This window comes from Palaemon carinicauda, chromosome 7 (genome assembly GCF_036898095.1).
Source record: "Palaemon carinicauda isolate YSFRI2023 chromosome 7, ASM3689809v2, whole genome shotgun sequence".
NCBI lineage: Eukaryota > Metazoa > Arthropoda > Malacostraca > Decapoda > Palaemonidae > Palaemon > Palaemon carinicauda.
In genome coordinates this window covers 116213186-116232272 of record NC_090731.1, presented here as the reverse complement: position 1 = coordinate 116232272, position 19087 = coordinate 116213186, and the positions used below count along the sequence as shown (strand labels likewise).

The following is a 19087-nucleotide window of genomic DNA, read 5'->3' as shown; positions in this document are numbered from 1 at the left end:
GAATAGAGACAGTTTGGACATGCTCAAAGCAGTCAGGTCGATCGTGATTTTTCCATTCGGTCACATGAGATAAAGGCGCCATATTGAATATGTCTCATGACTGACAGACTTGAACACAGAGCCTTGAATTGAGAGAGTTTGGCCATGCTCGAAGCAGTCAGGTCGATCGTGATTTTTCGATTCGGTCACGTGAGATAAAGGCATCTTATTGAATATGTTGGGTGACCGACAGACTCGAACACAGAGCAATGAATAGAGAGAGTTTGGATATGCTGGAAGCAGTCAGGTCGATCGTGATTTTTCGATTTGAGGCTCGAACACAGAGCCCGTGAATAGACCGAGTTTGGCCATGCTCGAACCAATCAGGTTGAACGTGATTGGTCGGATTTGGTCACGTGAGATAAAGGCGCCATATTGAATATGACTCATGACTGACAGATGCGAACACAAAGCCATGAATAGAGAGAGTTTGGCCAGACTCGAAGCAGTCAAGTTGATCGTGATTTTTCGATTCGGTCACATGAGATAAGGGTGCCATATTGAATATGTCTGGTGACCAACAGATTCGAACACAGAGCCGTGGATAGAGTAAGTTTGGCCATGCTTGAAGCAACTGGTCGAACGTGATTGGTTGATTCTGTCAAATGAGATTAAGGCACCATATGGCTGATCGGCAGATATGAACAGAGTAAATATTCTCATTAATAATTTGGAAGGATTCTCATTATATACATAGATTTTGGTATGCTGTGGATCATTTGGATGTTCAGTACAGCTAAGGAAAAGTAAAATAAGGTCAAAGTCTCTAGAAACCCATATGGAAGACGGCAATGGAAAATCAAAGTGAAAAGAAAATATTTGACATGATAATGCGCTCAGAAAGCTTAAGATTTTTTCTGTGCTTTTATAATGTGGATGATTTTAATTCTTACGGCTACCACTGTATTTGTTCGCTTAGCATTCATATGGCAGCAGATCGATTCCAGTCCAGGACCGTGAGATTAAGCTGTTTACTAGGGAGGTCACTGGTGTGGTTGTGCAATTCAGTGGGGGTTTGGGCTTGCCCGGCTGACGTTCTGGTGATTATCTATTCTGATGAAACTGGAAATGAAACCAGACACCTTCTAGTGTGGATCAATACGAACTGGGAATAGCTGATGGCCTTAAAAAAACTCAAGTTATCTGGGGTCCCAACGAGTTTTATTTTCACGAAGTCAAAGTTTACATAACGGAAAAGATAGAAAAGATAGGTAATAGATCCAGAGGATTCCCTGCAAAACGAATAGTTGCTGAACATTTGTATGCAAAATCATTTAGTTTGCTATTGCCAATGGAAATAATTCTGTTACACTAATGTAAGAGTAATTTGTTTTTATGTAAGTGATTTATATCTGCACACACACACGCACACAAACCTATATATACATACATACATACATACATACATACATACATACATACATACATACATACATACATACATAATACATACATACATACATACATACATACATACATACATACATACATACATACATACATACATACATACATACATACATACATACATACATACATATATATATATATATATATATATATATATATATATATATATAAATATAAATATAAATATAAATATAAATATAAATATAAATATAAATATAAATATAAATATAAATATAAATATAAATATAAATATAAATATAAATATAAATATAAATATAAATATAAATATAAATATAAATATAAATATAAATATAAATATATATCGTGTATATATATATATATATATATAAATATATATATACATATATATTGTCGAGTTATGGTCTTTAGATTTTATATGCCATGAACTCTGGTTCTTTTAAAAACATATTTGACTGTTCACTTTTAAGTTTCCTTGTTTAATATTTTGATATAAAGGTATAACATGAAAAATTCTATTAACTTGAAATATATTTACAAACTGAAACAAACAAAATTAACAAACTTCATGTTTAACACCAGGAATCATAATAATACATAGATATATTGAACATCTAGCACGTATAATCAGGATCAGGAAAAGTACTGCACTTGATTACAGTCTGACGAAGGATCACTTGTGTCAAGATGAAATAATTCAAGATCCAATGACCAAGAGTCTAAGGTTTAGGACCAAGTATGCAGAAGACTGATCCAGGTCTAAGGACTAATCCAGGTCTAAGGAGTTCTGCAAAATATAAACATATTTACAGCTAAAAACTTTATATAATATAATTGATTTCTTGACTGCAGAAGATGCAGTCAATTGCACAATGAAGTGAAACATTGAAAACATTGTTTAAACATTTTAAGCTTTTAACCACAGGTTGACATATTACATTTCCAATTCACAAACAATCTTTATAATTTATACAGTACACACTTGTGAACACTTAATCATTTTAACACATTATATAATACACTAATACATGAAACAATTTATGAAAAGGTGTCTTTAGTACTTACTGTTATGGATGGCTAGGTGTCAGGTAGTGATTAGAGAAATGCCGGGGACTCTCCATGTTAAGAAAGAAAAACAAATCAAGGACAACCAAATAAACAGAAATAACTTAGTCCATGGAGTGAAAACATAGCCAAGAGATGGCAGCACAGCATTCCTCGACAAACCCCCCTACTAAGTTTGAACGACAGGCAACAAAAGAAAACTATATGCATCTACTGATCATATCTGAACACACATTATCAGACCCTCTTATGTATTCGATAAAGAAAGAATATGGTTGCAAACTTAATGCCCAACGCATAAGGCGGTCATTCTTATTTTTCATACTACTAAGATACTTAAGAGGTGCATGATCAGTTTGAAGAACAAATTCTTTGCCATACAAAAATTCTTTAAATCTTTCTATTCCCCAAACAATAGCAAATAGTTCTTTTTCAATAGTAGAGTAATTTAATTCAGATTTATTTAATTTCCTACCTGCATAGCAAACTGGTTTAAACACCATCATGATCCTGCAATATAACAGCACCCAAACCATGATAAGACGCATCTGTTCGCAAATAAAACTTCTTTTCTACATCAGGCAACATCAAGATAGGAGATTTTACAAGATGAGCTTTAAGATCATTGAAACATTTAAGTTGATTATCAGACCAATTCAATTTATTACTACAGTTTTTCTTCAATAAATCATTAATTGGAGCAGACAAAATGGAAAAGTTTGGAATAAATCTGTTGTAATATCCTAATGTTCCCATAAATGAACGTAAGTCCTTCTTTGTTGTTGGAACAGGCATATTAACAATATCGTCTACTCTGGACCTAATAGGTGATAAACAGTTATTTCCTAGTTTATACCCAAGATACTTTATTTCATTGAATGCAAAGAAACATTTATCAGGACCAGCTGTTAGGCCATGGTCACGAAGTCTTGAAAGAACTAACTTAATATGATTAAGATGATTACTCCAGGATTTACTGAAAATAACAATGTTATCAAAATAACAAGATACATTTGCTAATCCTGACAACACTTTTCGCATCAATCTCACGAATGTTGCACATGCGGTTTTAAGACCAAATGGCATCACTTTTAAACTCCATTAACCCATACTTGGTAGAAAAAGCTGTAAATTTCATAGCTCTAGGATCTAATGGAACCTGCCAGTACCCCTTACATAGGTCTAATTCAGTAAAATATTTAGCGCCATTCATTTTATGTAAATCGTCATTTATACTAGGCATCGGTTCTGCATCGAATTCAGAATGTTTATTAAGAGCTCTAAAATCAACACATAAACGTATACTTCCATTAGGTTTCCGTACAATAACAACGGGTGAACAATAATCAGAAGTTGAAGGTTGAATAATATCCATATCAATCATTCTATCTACCTCCTTATTGAATTCATCGAGCAAACTTGAAGGAATTGGGTAATTCTTAGCTCTGATTGGTTCATCACTTTGCAATTTTATATTATGAGAAATAGTCTTAGTACGACCAGGTGTATCACTCATGACGTCTGTAAATGACTTCAATAAACCTTCAAGATCATTAATTTTATCAGATGAAAGATTCACAAAAGTTATAATTACCAGAGTCTTCATCTCTTGATCGCAATTCACAACAATTATTGTCAGTAATGGCAATAACAGGCTGTACTTCAGCTTGAAGAGCTGAAAACAAATTTGATGAATTTAAAAGATCATTTACTTCTTGTTGAATTACACTAACCTTAGATCTTCTATGATAAGTCTTAAGCATATTTGCATGATATAACTTTAATCTATTTCCTACTTTGACATAGTAATCAACACCATTAGAATGGACATCAGTGATTATATATGGACCTTTCCATTGCATAAGGAATTTATTTGAACTATTTGGAAGCATAACCAAAACTTCATCATTAACTTTGAATTTACGAGAGGTGGTTTTCTTATCAAAATACTCTTTATATTTCTTGGCACTAACCTTGGCATTATTTACTGCAACTTCAGCCATGCTCTGCAATTTATCTCTAAGGTTAATTATGTATTGATAACTAGTAGTTAATTCTCCATCAATACTATTATTAGATACCAATTCATGCAAAATATGTAATGGACCTCTTACATTTCGACCGTACAGCAATTCAAAAGGACTGAACTTTAAACTATCATTTGGAATTTCACGATATGCAAATAAGGCAACATTAATGTATTTATCCCATTCATTCGGATTATCAATACAAATTTTCTTTAGCATATTTTTCAAAGTTCCATTCATACGTTCAACCATTCCGTTACAAGATGCATGATAAGGACTGGTGTAAATGGCTTTGATACATAATTTATTAATTTCAGACATAAGATCAGACTTGAATTGAGTGCCACGATCACTAAGGATTTCTTTGGGTATACCAACTCTACAAAATATCTCCATTAATGCCTCCGCTACAGAAACTGTATCAATATTGCGTAAAGCAACTGCTTCGGGATACCGAGTAGCCATATCTATCACCGTAAGAATATACTTATGACCTTTCTTAGTACAAGGAGTGATAGGACCAACTAGATCAATAGCAATACGTGAAAAAGGTTCATTCACAATGGGCATTGGCTCTAAAGGTACTTTCTTTGGTTTACTGCTGAACTTTTGACACGAATGACAAGATTTACAAAATCTATGTATATCTAAGCTTGCCCTTGGCCAATAGAATTTCTGCATGATCTTATCTACAGTCTTACGAGATGAAAAGTGTCCCGCCAACAAAGACTCATGTGCTAACTTCATTATTATATTACGGTACTGAACTGGCACAACTAACTGTAATTTTCCCACATCTTCAGGTTTACTACTTTCAAGACACTTACGATATATTAAATCTCCAACATTTACGTACTTAACTGTCCGACATTTTAAGGTTACACTTTCTTCGTTATCAAGCAACTTACGGATACTAGCAAGTGAAGGACATTCTTTTTGATACTCACTAAATTCATCAGAATTAAGACCATATTCCTTATCCAAAGATTCAAGATTACTAGACATAGGACGTTCCTTTACTTTATCCTTAGCTTTTGCTCTCGTTACAACATTAACGTTAACGTTACGATCAGAAACAAACTCATCACCGTTTATTAAACTTAAACCTGCATCAACATTATGTTTAAGTCCAGGTATAAGACCAATAATGACATCTGCGCAACGTATGGGGGCAACAATAGCTTTAACTTTACCAGAAAAGAATTTAGACTCAACAATTGTATGCACTGTATTTAGGTACAAAGGTCTACCAAGATAGTCATAAACTTTCACTTTTCTGCCACGAGGATAATTTAAAGGTACTAATGTATCTCTAACAACCACGGTATTGCACCCAGTATCAAATACTATCTCAACTGACTGGTCAAAAATCTTTCCATCGGTATCAGTTACACAATTATGCAATTTTTCTTCACGGCCAAGTACTACACCTATTTTAGGCACTACTTTATCAGATTTCTTATTTAATTTGTACACAGGGCAATTAGGACGAATATGACCAACTTCACCACAATGATGACATTTAACATTAGAATCAGATTTAGTTACCGAATTCGAAACTTTAGGAGACTTTGAAATATTATCAGCAAGAGGTTTAGCATGAGGTTTAGAGAGAATCTTATCATTACTCTTACGGCATTTCTTCATACCATGAGCAACTAGATATCTATCTGCACTCTCAGCAAGTTGACATGAATTCTGAAGTGACTGTTCTAGCAAAAATGAACGAAGATCATGAGAACAACTAGATAACATTTGATCAAAAATCATAAAATCTCTAACAGATTCATAATTTTTCTCTACATCTGCAAGTTCCAACCACTTATCAAAATATTGTCCCAATTTACAATTGAACTGTACAAAACTTTCGTCAGTATCAATAATAGAATCTCTAAACTTCCTTCGATATACATTGGAATTTATGTGAAAAGCTTTAAGCAGAGCTTTCTTAAGTGATACAAAGTTATTGACAATATCGCTAGACAAGCTACAATAAATTTTCAAAGCTCTACCACGCAATAGAGTTCCCAATAACATTGAATAATCATCTTCTTTCCATTTGTAAAATTTCGCTAATCTCTCAAAGCGATCTATGTACAAGTCTATTTCGTCTACGGTCTCGTCAAATGGTGGAATTTTAGGCAAAGAAGACCTTAAGGGATCAACAATGGGATTAGGATCTGGAGTGTAATCAGGACTAGATTTCAATTTAAGTAACTCTAATTCATGTTTTCTCTCCTCGTCTGCTTTCTTTCTCTCTCTCTCTAGTTTATCTAACTCACGCTTTGCGACTCTTTCTTCTCTTTCTTCGTCTGCTTTCTTTCGGATCTCGTCATATTCTATCTGAAGCTTTAACTGTCTATGTACAAATTCATCAATTTGAGTACCAGTAAGGCCTTGTTTAATTGCACTGTCAATTAATGGTTTAACATCCATAATGAAAATTAAAAATTTACACACGATAAATAAACATACGTCCAAGTTGTATTCCCTTGAAAACAAGTGAACGACGATTAGAAAATTGCACTACGCGAGTAATCAATCATTGGAAAATTCAAACACTACCTAATAAAGGCGAAGTTTAACTTTGACCCACGCATAAATTATTTAACAGACTGCTAAGAACTAGTCACTTAAACAAGCCCATTATAAGACTAACGCAGTTACATTGTTAGCAAACACCGAATCTCAAAACTAATTCATAATGTATTGCTGTAAACAACTTGCGCAAACAACTTTGTAAGTTTAAGAACGTACACAAAAATTAAGCATTTAATCAGATACTCAACCTCTAATTAATGCAATTATAATAATACTAATGCAAAAGTTATTGCAAGCATATAATCAAGATACTTAAACTTAATTAACGCTCTATACAAAAACGCATTACAACACAAAAATAAATATTTTAAGTCACAAACAGGACAGCGACATACCACCAGCCACAAATTTTCCATAACAAACTCCTTTTTAACAATTTCAAGGTCTTACCTTACTTCCATAGAATCAAAAGGGAAGAAACAAGACAACATTAGAAACCAACAAATACCTGGGGTCCAAGTCCGACACTTCTCTTATCAAGTCCTGGTACCTACTTAACAAAACAGAAAACAATACATTACATTCATGAACAGTTTATCCTACTCACTGCGCCAATTGTCGAGTTATGGTCTTTAGATTTTATATGCCATGAACTCTGGTTCTTTTAAAAATATATTTGACTGTTCACTTTTAAGTTTCCTTGTTTAATATTTTGATATAAAGGTATAACATGAAAAATTCTATTAACTTGAAATATATTTACAAACTGAAACAAACAAAATTAACAAACTTCATGTTTAACACCAGGAATCATAATAATACATAGATATATTGAACATCTAGCACGTATAATCAGGATCAGGAAAAGTACTGCACTTGATTACAGTCTGACGAAGGATCACTTGTGTCAAGATGAAATAATTCAAGATCCAATGACCAAGAGTCTAAGGTTTAGGACCAAGTATGCAGAAGACTGATCCAGGTCTAAGGACTAATCCAGGTCTAAGGAGTTCTGCAAAATATAAACATATTTACAGCTAAAAACTTTATATAATATAATTGATTTCTTGACTGCAGAAGATGCAGTCAATTGCACAATGAAGTGAAACATTGAAAACATTGTTTAAACATTTTAAGCTTTTAACCACAGGTTGACATATTACATTTCCAATTCACAAACAATCTTTATAATTTATACAGTACACACTTGTGAACACTTAATCATTTTAACACATTATATAATACACTAATACATGAAACAATTTATGAAAAGGTGTCTTTAGTACTTACTGTTATGGATGGCTAGGTGTCAGGTAGTGATTAGAGAAATGCCGGGGACTCTCCATGTTAAGAAAGAAAAACAAATCAAGGACAACCAAATAAACAGAAATAACTTCTTTAGTCCATGGAGTGAAAACATAGCCAAGAGATGGCAGCACAGCATTCCTCGACATATATATATATATACATATATATATATATATATATATATATATATATATATATATATACATATACATATATATGCATATATATATATATGCATATATATACATATATATATACATATTCATCCATGTATATATATATATATATATATATATATATATATATATATATATATATTCATCAATATATATATATATATATATATGTGTGTGTGTGTGTGCGTGTGTGCGTGTGTGTAGGTGTGTGTGTGAATATATATATACATATATATATATATGTATATATATACATATATATATATATATATATATATATATATATATATATATATATATGTGTATATATATATATATATATATATATATATATATATATATATATATATATATATATACCGTGCTTGGCAGTATATCTCAGCAATCTATGTTTGCCAGCAGTTTTACAGGCAGATGAGCAACTTGGCACAGTAACAAGAACTTTGGGTGTGGAGGAAATGCCCCCTAAATCTCGATTAAGTCATTGGCAGCAGGATGAAGGATTGGGTTTAATGTGATTAGCAATATGTCATTTCGGGTTCTAAACCTGATGCCTGTCGAATGATCTTACTGGAATTAGTATGGAGCAGCAGGAGTCACTTGCCTTAGTTAGATAGATACTGGGCATCACAAGGAACTGGCTATCCTTTGTTGAATTTAGTAAATGAATCCTCTATGGATTTAATCAGCCTATGGAAAGCATAAATGACAGAATGGTCCCAAGTCCCGGGTGCAGCGGGATGCTAAGAATCTCACGGTTTATAATACTCAAGAAAAATTTAAAATCGGTAATTAGATTGTCAGCACCATGAATTAGATCGGGAAGTTACAGCAAATGGAGAATGTATTCATGAGATAAAATTTGGATAGATTAGCCCCAACTGAAACACGTTGTAAGGAGATTGGTAAAGTAATCTTAGACCATGATAATATATAAATCTACTCAGGAAGAACAGATCGAGTTGAAAGAGAAGACGTAGGAATGTTGATGACAGCAAGAGCAGAAAAGGCATTAACGGAATGGAGAGCTGTAAACAGTAAAGTAGTACTGGCAAAGTTTAAATCAAGGCAGTTCAATAGAGTATTATAGTTTATTATGCACCAACAAATGATTCTTTTGAAGAAAGGAAAGATGAATGCTATGAAGAATTGCAGTGTAATAGATGAGATCCCAGAGAGAGAGATATGAAAATTGTGGTTGGTGACTTCAAGGATAAAGTTGGAAGGAATAATCAAGGTATAGAGAATGTGATAGGTGTTGAGGGTCTTGGTGAAGTTGCAAATGAAGATGGGGCAATCTTTATAAATTTTTGTTCTAAAAACAATATTGTTATTGAAAGTACTCTTTACCAGCACAAGGACATACACAAATATACATGGACTTCACCATTTGGCATTTACAAAAATCATATAGATCACATAGAAGTTGATAAAGAGAGAAGGAGGACTCTGAGAAATGTAAGAAACTACAGAGGTGCAGATATTGGTAATGATCACCATCTCCTCATTGTTACACTAGAATTAAAACTGAAAGCACCCAACAGAAATGTAGATAGAATACCTAGGTTTGATACAACTAAGCTTCTGGAAGATGAGCACAGAAAAACATTTGCAATTGAATATAGGAATCTATTTGTAGTCTTAGAGACTTTAAGAGAAGAAGAACAGACAATTAATGAAGAATGGCGTGATATTAAGAACATATATCAGTAATTTGGTAGTGAAGGTTTGGGAAATGCAGTTACAAGGAGAAAATAATGGATATCAAATGATACTTGGGATACTATAAAAAGGAGACAAGAACAGAAATTGATTGTTGAAAGTTTTTTAGGAAGTAATGAAAATTACAAGGTAGAGTATGACAAGTATTCCGGTATTGATAGTGAGGTCAAAAGTAAAGCCAGGAATGACTGGAGAAAATATTTAAACAGTAAAGCAGATGAGGCTGCCAAAGCTGCGAATTCAGGGAGTGACTACGGTTTAAGAATTGTTCACAGAATTGTTAATGAAATCTCTACTGGGACAAAGAAGAAGACGCATATACCTATCAAAAAGAGAGATGGATCTATTATGACAACAGAAGATGGAGAAAGGTAACGTTGGATGGAACACTTTAGAGAGGTCATGAATAGGAGATACGAAGAAAATAATTTCATCGATATACCAGAAGCCGATGAAGGCCTTGGTGTGCTCATGAACGAATTCAGTGTGTCAAAGCCATCATTAACAAAATAAAGAGATGGAAAACCCCTTGGTATGATGGAATAACTGCTGAGATTTTATTGGCCGAAAATAAAGTGAATCCCAGACTACTTACAAGATTATGTTGTAGAATGTGGCGTGAAGAGGCAATATCTGATGAACAGGAGCTAGGAATTTTAGTGAAAAGAGCATAAAAAGGATATCTGACTGATTGTGATAGTACAGAGGCATTGCACTTACATCAGTTGTCATAGAAATATTTAGTATGTTCATTCTAAAGAGACTATAGAGAAAGATTAGTGAAAAGCTGAAAGACGAGCAAACAGGATTTCGTAAAGATAGAAATTATACTGACCAAATTTTCATTTTGAGACATGTGGTGCAGCTATGTGTAAAATATAGAAATCCACTTTTAGTGGCATTTTGGGACTAGGGAAAAGCCTCTGATAGTGTGCGCCAGCCAATTTTGTGGAGAGTCCTGCATTATTATGGAGTTTCTCTTAAATATGTTAATTTGATTAAGCTTGTTCATGAGCATAGCAAATGCAAAGTTGATGTTAGTGGAGTCCTATCATGTGGATTTCCAGTGAACCGCGGAGCACTCCATGGGAATGTGTTGTCACCTATGTTTTTTGTCATCCTCATGGATATTGTATGCATAGAACAGTTGGGTAAGTTGGAGATGGATTGGACTGGATTGGTAACAGGAAACTGGCTGCCCTAGAGTATGCTGATGACGCTGTCCTTATTAGCAGAACACCATAGGACCTGCAAAGTTTGCTTACCAGAATACATGAAATATCATATGAGGTGGGGTTTAAGATAAAGAGAACAAAGACAGAGATAATGAGAACAAATTATGCAATGGAACATGAAATATCGTTGGAAAGAGAAAGGATTAATGAGGTGGAATCATTTAGGTATATAGGAACTATGATCTCTAATACAAGGTCTTTAAAATTGGAGTTTAGTGAGAGATTGAAAAATTCTAATCAGACAATGGCTAGATTAATTGAAATTTGGAAACCAAATCAGTTGAAATTACATGTAAAAAAAACAGGCTATACAGTATATCAGTTTAGATAGATCGGTGTTACTGTAAAGACATGAGTCGTGGAATGACAATGAAACGATATCCAACATATTTTGTAGATTTGAGAACAAACCCCTCAGAAGAATAAATGGCAGGAAAGGATTAGAAATGAAACTATGATAGACAATACTCGAGAGCCCTTTTTTTGATGAGATCATAGTGAGGGGCAGATGGAGATAGTTTGGGCATGCCTTTTATTTTCCGTGATGTATAAACCATTAACAAAGATTATATTAGGCCGGATATAAATAAAGCTAGACTTTAATCAACCAAGAGACTAGGAAGGCCTTAGAAGAGGGTATTCAACAACTGACCATATGGAAAAAAAACAAGTGTATAACAACCTACTATGCATGGCAGTTATAGACGATGAGAAACCTCGGCAGTAATGATAGCCCTTAAAAGACAAGGAGTAGATGAATCTTATGAAAAAAATATTTGAAGAAATTTATACAAGAAGTACAGCAGTCCTAAAACTACAAAAACATATGAGAAAATTCCTATTGAGAAAGGAGTTAGACACGGAGACCTCATCTCTCCTAAAGTATTCACAGCATATCTAGAAGAAGTTTTAAAATATTTATATTAGGAAAATGAAGGAATTAATATTAATTGCGGATTCACTCTACTGTCAACATTCGGAATAATATCATCAGTATACTGTATGTAAACAATTCAACCATCTTAGCCTTATCACACAACTTATCCATTACGTCCATTGTTTTTCCTCTCTCTCTCTCTCTCTCTCTCTCTCTCTCTCTCTCTCTCTCTCTCTCTCTCTCTCTCTCTCTCTCTCTCTGCCTTGATATACATACACACATATATATATATATATATATATATATATATATATATATATATATATATATATATATATATATATATATATATATATATATATATATATATATATATATATAGTATATGTAATGGATATACAGTATATGCATGCATGTACACACATTAGGCAAAAGTTAGTTAATAAAACAACCAAAGACATTAATAAGCCACCATAAACTTGATCGAAATCTGTAAGTAGGATTTCGTTCCTATTTGTAAGTGTACCTATTCTTTACTGATATACAAAGGATTAGTATTCACTGAAGCTTTACTGTATGACATAAGAATAGAAAAAAGAATCCATAATGTTATATGTTAATGGTGTCTAGTATCAGTTCTAGTTTCATCAGAATAGATGCTCACTAGAACGTCAGCCGGGCAAGTCCAACTCCCCACTATAAACAGCTTAAATTCCCGGTCCTGGGCTGGGATCGATATGCTGCCATGCGAATGCTAGGCGAACACGATACCACTGTACTAGCCAGGAGGTAAACTTTCTTGAAGGTTTAATACAGCTGTTAAATTAGCCTTGGTTTTAATTGTAAGAACTATTGGTAGTGAAAAGATTAAGATAAGTTTATATTCATAAAACTACCAGGTTTATGATACACTTGTGAAAATATTTATTTTTTAATCTAGTAATGGTATTTAGTGTGGTTACTTAAGGTAAACTTTCAAAGAGTCTCAGGCTACCCCAATTACAACTCAGGCTAATGTTTCAATGAACTGTATTTAGAAAATAAAATGAAAGATAAGTAAAAGGATGAATTATATTCATGTACCGACTTATCGTCTACAACTTCTTCGAAATAAGCCATATTATTTAGTTTGTTTAAATCTTTTGCAGTTATTAGCTGAAGTTAGCTTAAATAATTAGCCATTACGTTTCTTCTTACTCATTTATTAGCCTAAGTAACGGAGACAAATGTCACACTCATGAATTTTACGTCTTAGTCTATACATGTGTGCATCTTTAGTGGCTAATGGGAGTGAAATGGAGGAATTTTTAAAAGAACTGGCAGCCATGCCTGACACCTGACTCTATTACTAAGGTTGAAATTTAAGGTCACTACAACCTACAACTACTCAGCATAGTGGTGGCCATGGCATACCCCAGCGCGGTATTTCCCGTTTTAACATGTCTATCCAAAAGGGATATGCCTGAGGACATATGCCGATGAGGATAGAATCGAGGAGGTTAAATGGCTTGGACAGAATAAGCCGCACCTATGGTTTTGTATAGCAAAAGACAAACAACTGTTTTCAACGCAGCTATTTCTAAAACCTAACAATATAATTTTCGTAAATGAGGATATATTCATTTTATGTGAACCTATCTTAAAGCTTTCTAGTGCCCTAGTTACAGTATAGTTTATAATACACGTTTATTTCGAATCTCATTAATTTCGTCTAACTTTGAACAGTCTTTAGTACACAAATCCCATTTTAATTTTTTTTAAGGGAATCTCGTTCACCTGTCGTCATATTCGTTATCTTATATACTATCATCAATAAGTGACATCCTCTTTAAATGCAATTACAAAAATCCATATAATGTCAAAATCTAGTTCTTTATTCTTTATTTATGGAAGAATAAACTTGTCAAACTGGATAACTAATATTTACCAGATTATGCATATAAAATTTTTATGAAGACATCCACGAATGAAGAGAATGAATGATGCCGCAACAATAGCTGCACTAATCAGATAACAAAATTATTGTCAAAATATAGCTACTGTATTTATGAAAATGGATGTGAGATCGTTCGAAAACTAGTTGCAAACGGTAAAAATGGAAATATTTCCTTTGAATTGCAGCTAATTATCGTTTCCACTCGAGGTAGTATATACATTATAGATATTTTTTTTCTAGACAATTCATAGACCTCTTCATATCCCAGTCGAAATTAAAGGATGCTTCGAGTTGTTAAATGTAAGCCAGATAGTGACGAAGTTTAATTAGATATCTCCAAAATAAGGTTTTGCCAATTTGATTTTGTATAGGAACTATTACTCCTTGACAGAACAAAAATATCAAGTGTAAACGTGACGATTTAATGAGCACCACAAAGATCAATCGTCTCCTCCGACCTGACAAAATGAAAAACAGAAATATATTACAGCGTGAGACAAAAATTTAAGGCTAGAATACATTGTAACGCCTTTCTCTCATGAAATATCATGAACAGTCGTTTTAATCATAGTTAAATCAAATAACTAATATGAAGCCTATCACACTCAAATCTCAAGTATAGCAATGGAATTAAGAATCACTGAATCAACATCATTAATCTCTATCCCGCGGCCCCACAGTCGGTAAGATATGTAAATTACCGTTCCAAACACAAACCACAAACTCGCATAATCTAATGGAAGAAATCCAACTGCAAGCTCATTGAGTTTGATGCTATAATACTTGTCTACAACTTTTCTTGAGAATGCTTGCTTGTAGATGTGGAAGGATTCTTTTGTTTATGCATCACCATAGCCAAGTGGCTGACGAAAGTGCTGTATACCATTGACCTTCAAATAATAATAATAATAATAATAATAATAATAATAATAATAATAATAATAATAATAATGATAATAATAATAATAATAATACAAGTAACCAGGGCCAAAATCTCCGTAGATGGGCTGGAGGTGGATGGCATTGGTGGCTGCATTGATGACTTCTATAGTCCTATAAAAAGCCTCGCTTCTGATCTCCTCTATGGGGTTATAGGAGAGTTTCTCAAATTTTGAAATCTTCTAGTATATAATCTAGCTTTCGATGGCAGTCCTCCGTGTTGATCAGCACAAAGGCAATAGTTTTATCGGCTCTTCTGAATTTGACTCAAAATTCCTTTCCATTAAATTAAAAGCCTACTACAGCCAATAATTAGCCAATGTCCTACACCTCCCTTTTATTCCTGATGATGTCAAGGACATCGTAATAGAACGCGATCACATACCCTTCGCCTCCTTGGATCGTACAGTGATTGGAGTCATCGTCCATTGTTCTGCCATGTCCAGCAAGGCGCCATTGTAACACATGCCCTCCAATCTCATAAAAACAGCATCAGAAGGATGGGGTTCTTAAGAACACCAAAATGATTGGCAGCACCCCTAACAGCAGAAGGCTGAGAATATTTGAAGCCCTCCTCATGTAATGGGAGAAAACCCTTCTCAATACAATACAGATGTTTCTTTCTCCAGTCCTGCCGAAGACCGAACATGAACTCTACCGAATGACGTGAGAACCAAAATCAAGACACCCACAATCAGAGACAGAATAGCCCGTCTATAGTGGAAATCATCCCAGCATCCACCAACCATAGCCCAGCCATCGACAGACAGTATGATGACTCTTTGCCCAACAGTGAGTGGAACAGCAATCTGGCTGTGATTCAGCCTTTTCCGGCATGCGCATCAGCTAATGAAAATTCGCCACACAGCTTACATCTACACCTGAACCGGCCCTATCGCCTGAGGTGACCAACGTAAATTCATCGCCAGTTCCTACAAGCCAAATATATCATATAAAAGGACGTTGCCACCCCCATTTCCAAAACTTTAGCCTGAAGATGGGAGGGGATACCTTTTAAAGTGAGTCACCATAAACTGTACTTTGTGTACCATTTTGTTAATTCTACATTAAACCCGATTTTTACCTATCTTGGATTTACCCTACCCATGATGAAGGATGAATTTTGCCTGTTACTGACGGAATGCAGGAATACTGAAAAGAAATAATCAGATCTTTTGAGAAGATGGAATACAAAATCAAGGCTACTGAAGCAGCGATCATATTCAATGAGACATGCCTTAAAGAGGGTCTACTACCAAATTCTACATACTTCCAGCTGTACAACCCCTCAACACGAGCAGACCCAAGGACTAGTGCATACAGGAGGACCCTCCTTCAGAGACAACTAGGCAACAAGAAGATGGCTAAGGATGAACCGCCTGGAGGAGGAATGGGAGAGCATCCAATGAGACTCTTGCCGCCTGGAAGCAGAAACTGGAACCCCTGAGAATGCAGACCTGAGCAGTGATACCTACATTGGCAACAAAGATGACCACGAAGATGAATCCATCCACCTGGACGACAGCAGTGTGGCCTACCCTGAGATAATCCGCTTGGCTCTCCGCTCCCTTAAGGACCGTTACTAGACCAAGAGGATGAGGACTATCCATCAGAAACAGATCAACAATAACAGGGATAAACTCTATATACCTGAGCAAAAGTAGGACTATATTAGTAAATCGTCCTACAACCCTACTGCCTTACAAGATGAAATTCTCTGACTTGGACTTAACTGTCATTTCATCTTGCGCCCCATGCCCTCTGACAAGAGGTTAGAAATCGAACTCCTGATCGATTCTATCCTCTCACATTAGGTGAAATGTGCACTAAGGACCACTGACGACTTCCAGCTATTGCTTCTGGCTAATGCCCTTACTGATTGTGGACGCTACACTGGAGGTACTGTCTACAATTCCATGAGGGAGGTGGCCAAGGAAGCCGGTGTCACAGTCAGAAGAGCAGACAAGACTGCTGCTTCGTGCTGATCGACAAGGAGGACTACCACCAAAAATTAGATCAAATACTAGAAGACTTCTAAATTCGATAAACACTACCATAACCCTATAGTGAAGATCAAGCGGGTCGATAATAGGACCATAGAAGTCATCAATGTGGCCACCAGTGCAATCCACCTCCAGCCCATTTCCGGAGAGTTTGGTCCTGGTTACTTGTATGGGAATGTAAAAACCCAGAAAAGCAATAACCCACTACGACCAATAATCAGCCAATGTCCTACGCCTACCTACTACTACTACTACTACTACTACTACTACTACTACTACTACTACTACTACTACTACTACTACTACTACTAATAATAATAATAATAATAATAATAATAATAATAATAATGATAATAGCGGTTTGTGATATTATTATTATTGTTATTTTTATTGTTAGCATTTCCTTTATGATTATTGATGTTATTAATACTATGGCAATGACTAATATTACTTGCATATCCGTTATTATTATTATTATTATTATTATTATTATTATTATTATTATTATTATTATTATTATTATTATTATTATTATTATTCGGACAAAGATTTTCCCTAAATTTGCATTATTGTAAGTTTTTTTTTCGCGAAAGGTATTCATTTTATGAAAAATATTTTGTCTTAAAATTATTTAGTTCACCTAATTCGGAAGTAAATATATTGAATTATTAAGTTAGGGTATAAGTAATCCCTTAGTATAAAAACTAGAATACGTATTTTAACAAATCTTACAGATTATCAGAAGAAGCTGCTGTAGGATCCCATTTTCATATATATGTATATATATATATATATATATGTGTGTGTGTGTGTGTGTATATATATATATATGTGTGTGTGTGTGTGTGTGTGTGTGTGTGTGTATATATTTATATATATATATATATATGTGTGTGTGTGTGTGTGTATATATATATATATATATATATATTTGTTAGTACAACTAGCAAATTACTTAAATTCCCGAGCTCCCAAACTCACGTGCTTTATATTAGATAATCTAATACACACGAGAATTCCTCCGAGCTGTGAGAATAATACGTAACTTCCAGACGTTAATATATATGAACACTGAATATCTAAAGGTCTCTTTACGTTACTCAAAACGAAACTGGGTGATTATGTTACGTTTCACGGGAACTATTCTTAAATAAACCTCTTATTTCGGTTCTTATTCAGGGGTACAAGCAAGTTTCTTGATTAATTATTGTTGATCAAAATAATACACACTTTACAAAATATATATATTCTATAAAAAAATAACTATTCAAAATCAACACCAAAAATAAACCACTCCAAATTTAAATCTGAACTAGAACTTTGACTTAAGACAAAAATAACACTTAAATAATGATATAATCACGTTTCACTAAAAGATAATTTATGAAAATATTTAATTTTGACAATAAATAAAAAAAAATTGACACCTTATCAATAAAAAATAAATCAGATTTACACTTACATATACTATCTTTTACTCTTACGACTTTTGGGCTCACACAAGGTTACTGAAAGGTTAAGCAAAAATAAAAACACTTCACTTTTTAACGTAATCACACGGAGCCAGTCACAAAAACCAATTAATCTTTACAATATAAACTGTACTTACATATACACTGCACTTCTTTCAACTTAATGCACAAGAATTCCAATGTTTGAACAAACACTATACACATTTGAGAGAAAACACTATGAGCATTTGAGAGGAAATGCTATGGCTGAAGAGGTGCTGGTGAGAGGATTGGCGAAAGCACAGATCTTGTGGAATATCAGGCTGGATCTCTCTGTCCTAAGCATGGGTAGGCCATATTATATCATCCTAATTCACTC

General features: G+C 34.0%; 1 protein-coding gene across 1 annotated transcript; it reads right to left on the bottom strand.

Moving 5' to 3' along the window:
- Positions 1-3562: 3562 nt before the first annotated feature.
- LOC137644490 (uncharacterized) lies at positions 3563-6956 on the bottom strand. The gene is made up of 2 exons (XM_068377462.1): positions 4770-6956; positions 3563-4168 (listed from the first exon to the last, which is right to left on the bottom strand). The coding sequence occupies exons 1-2, from the start codon at positions 6954-6956 to the stop codon at positions 3563-3565; spliced, it is 2793 nt and encodes a 930-aa protein (XP_068233563.1).
- Positions 6957-19087: the final 12131 nt, after the last annotated feature.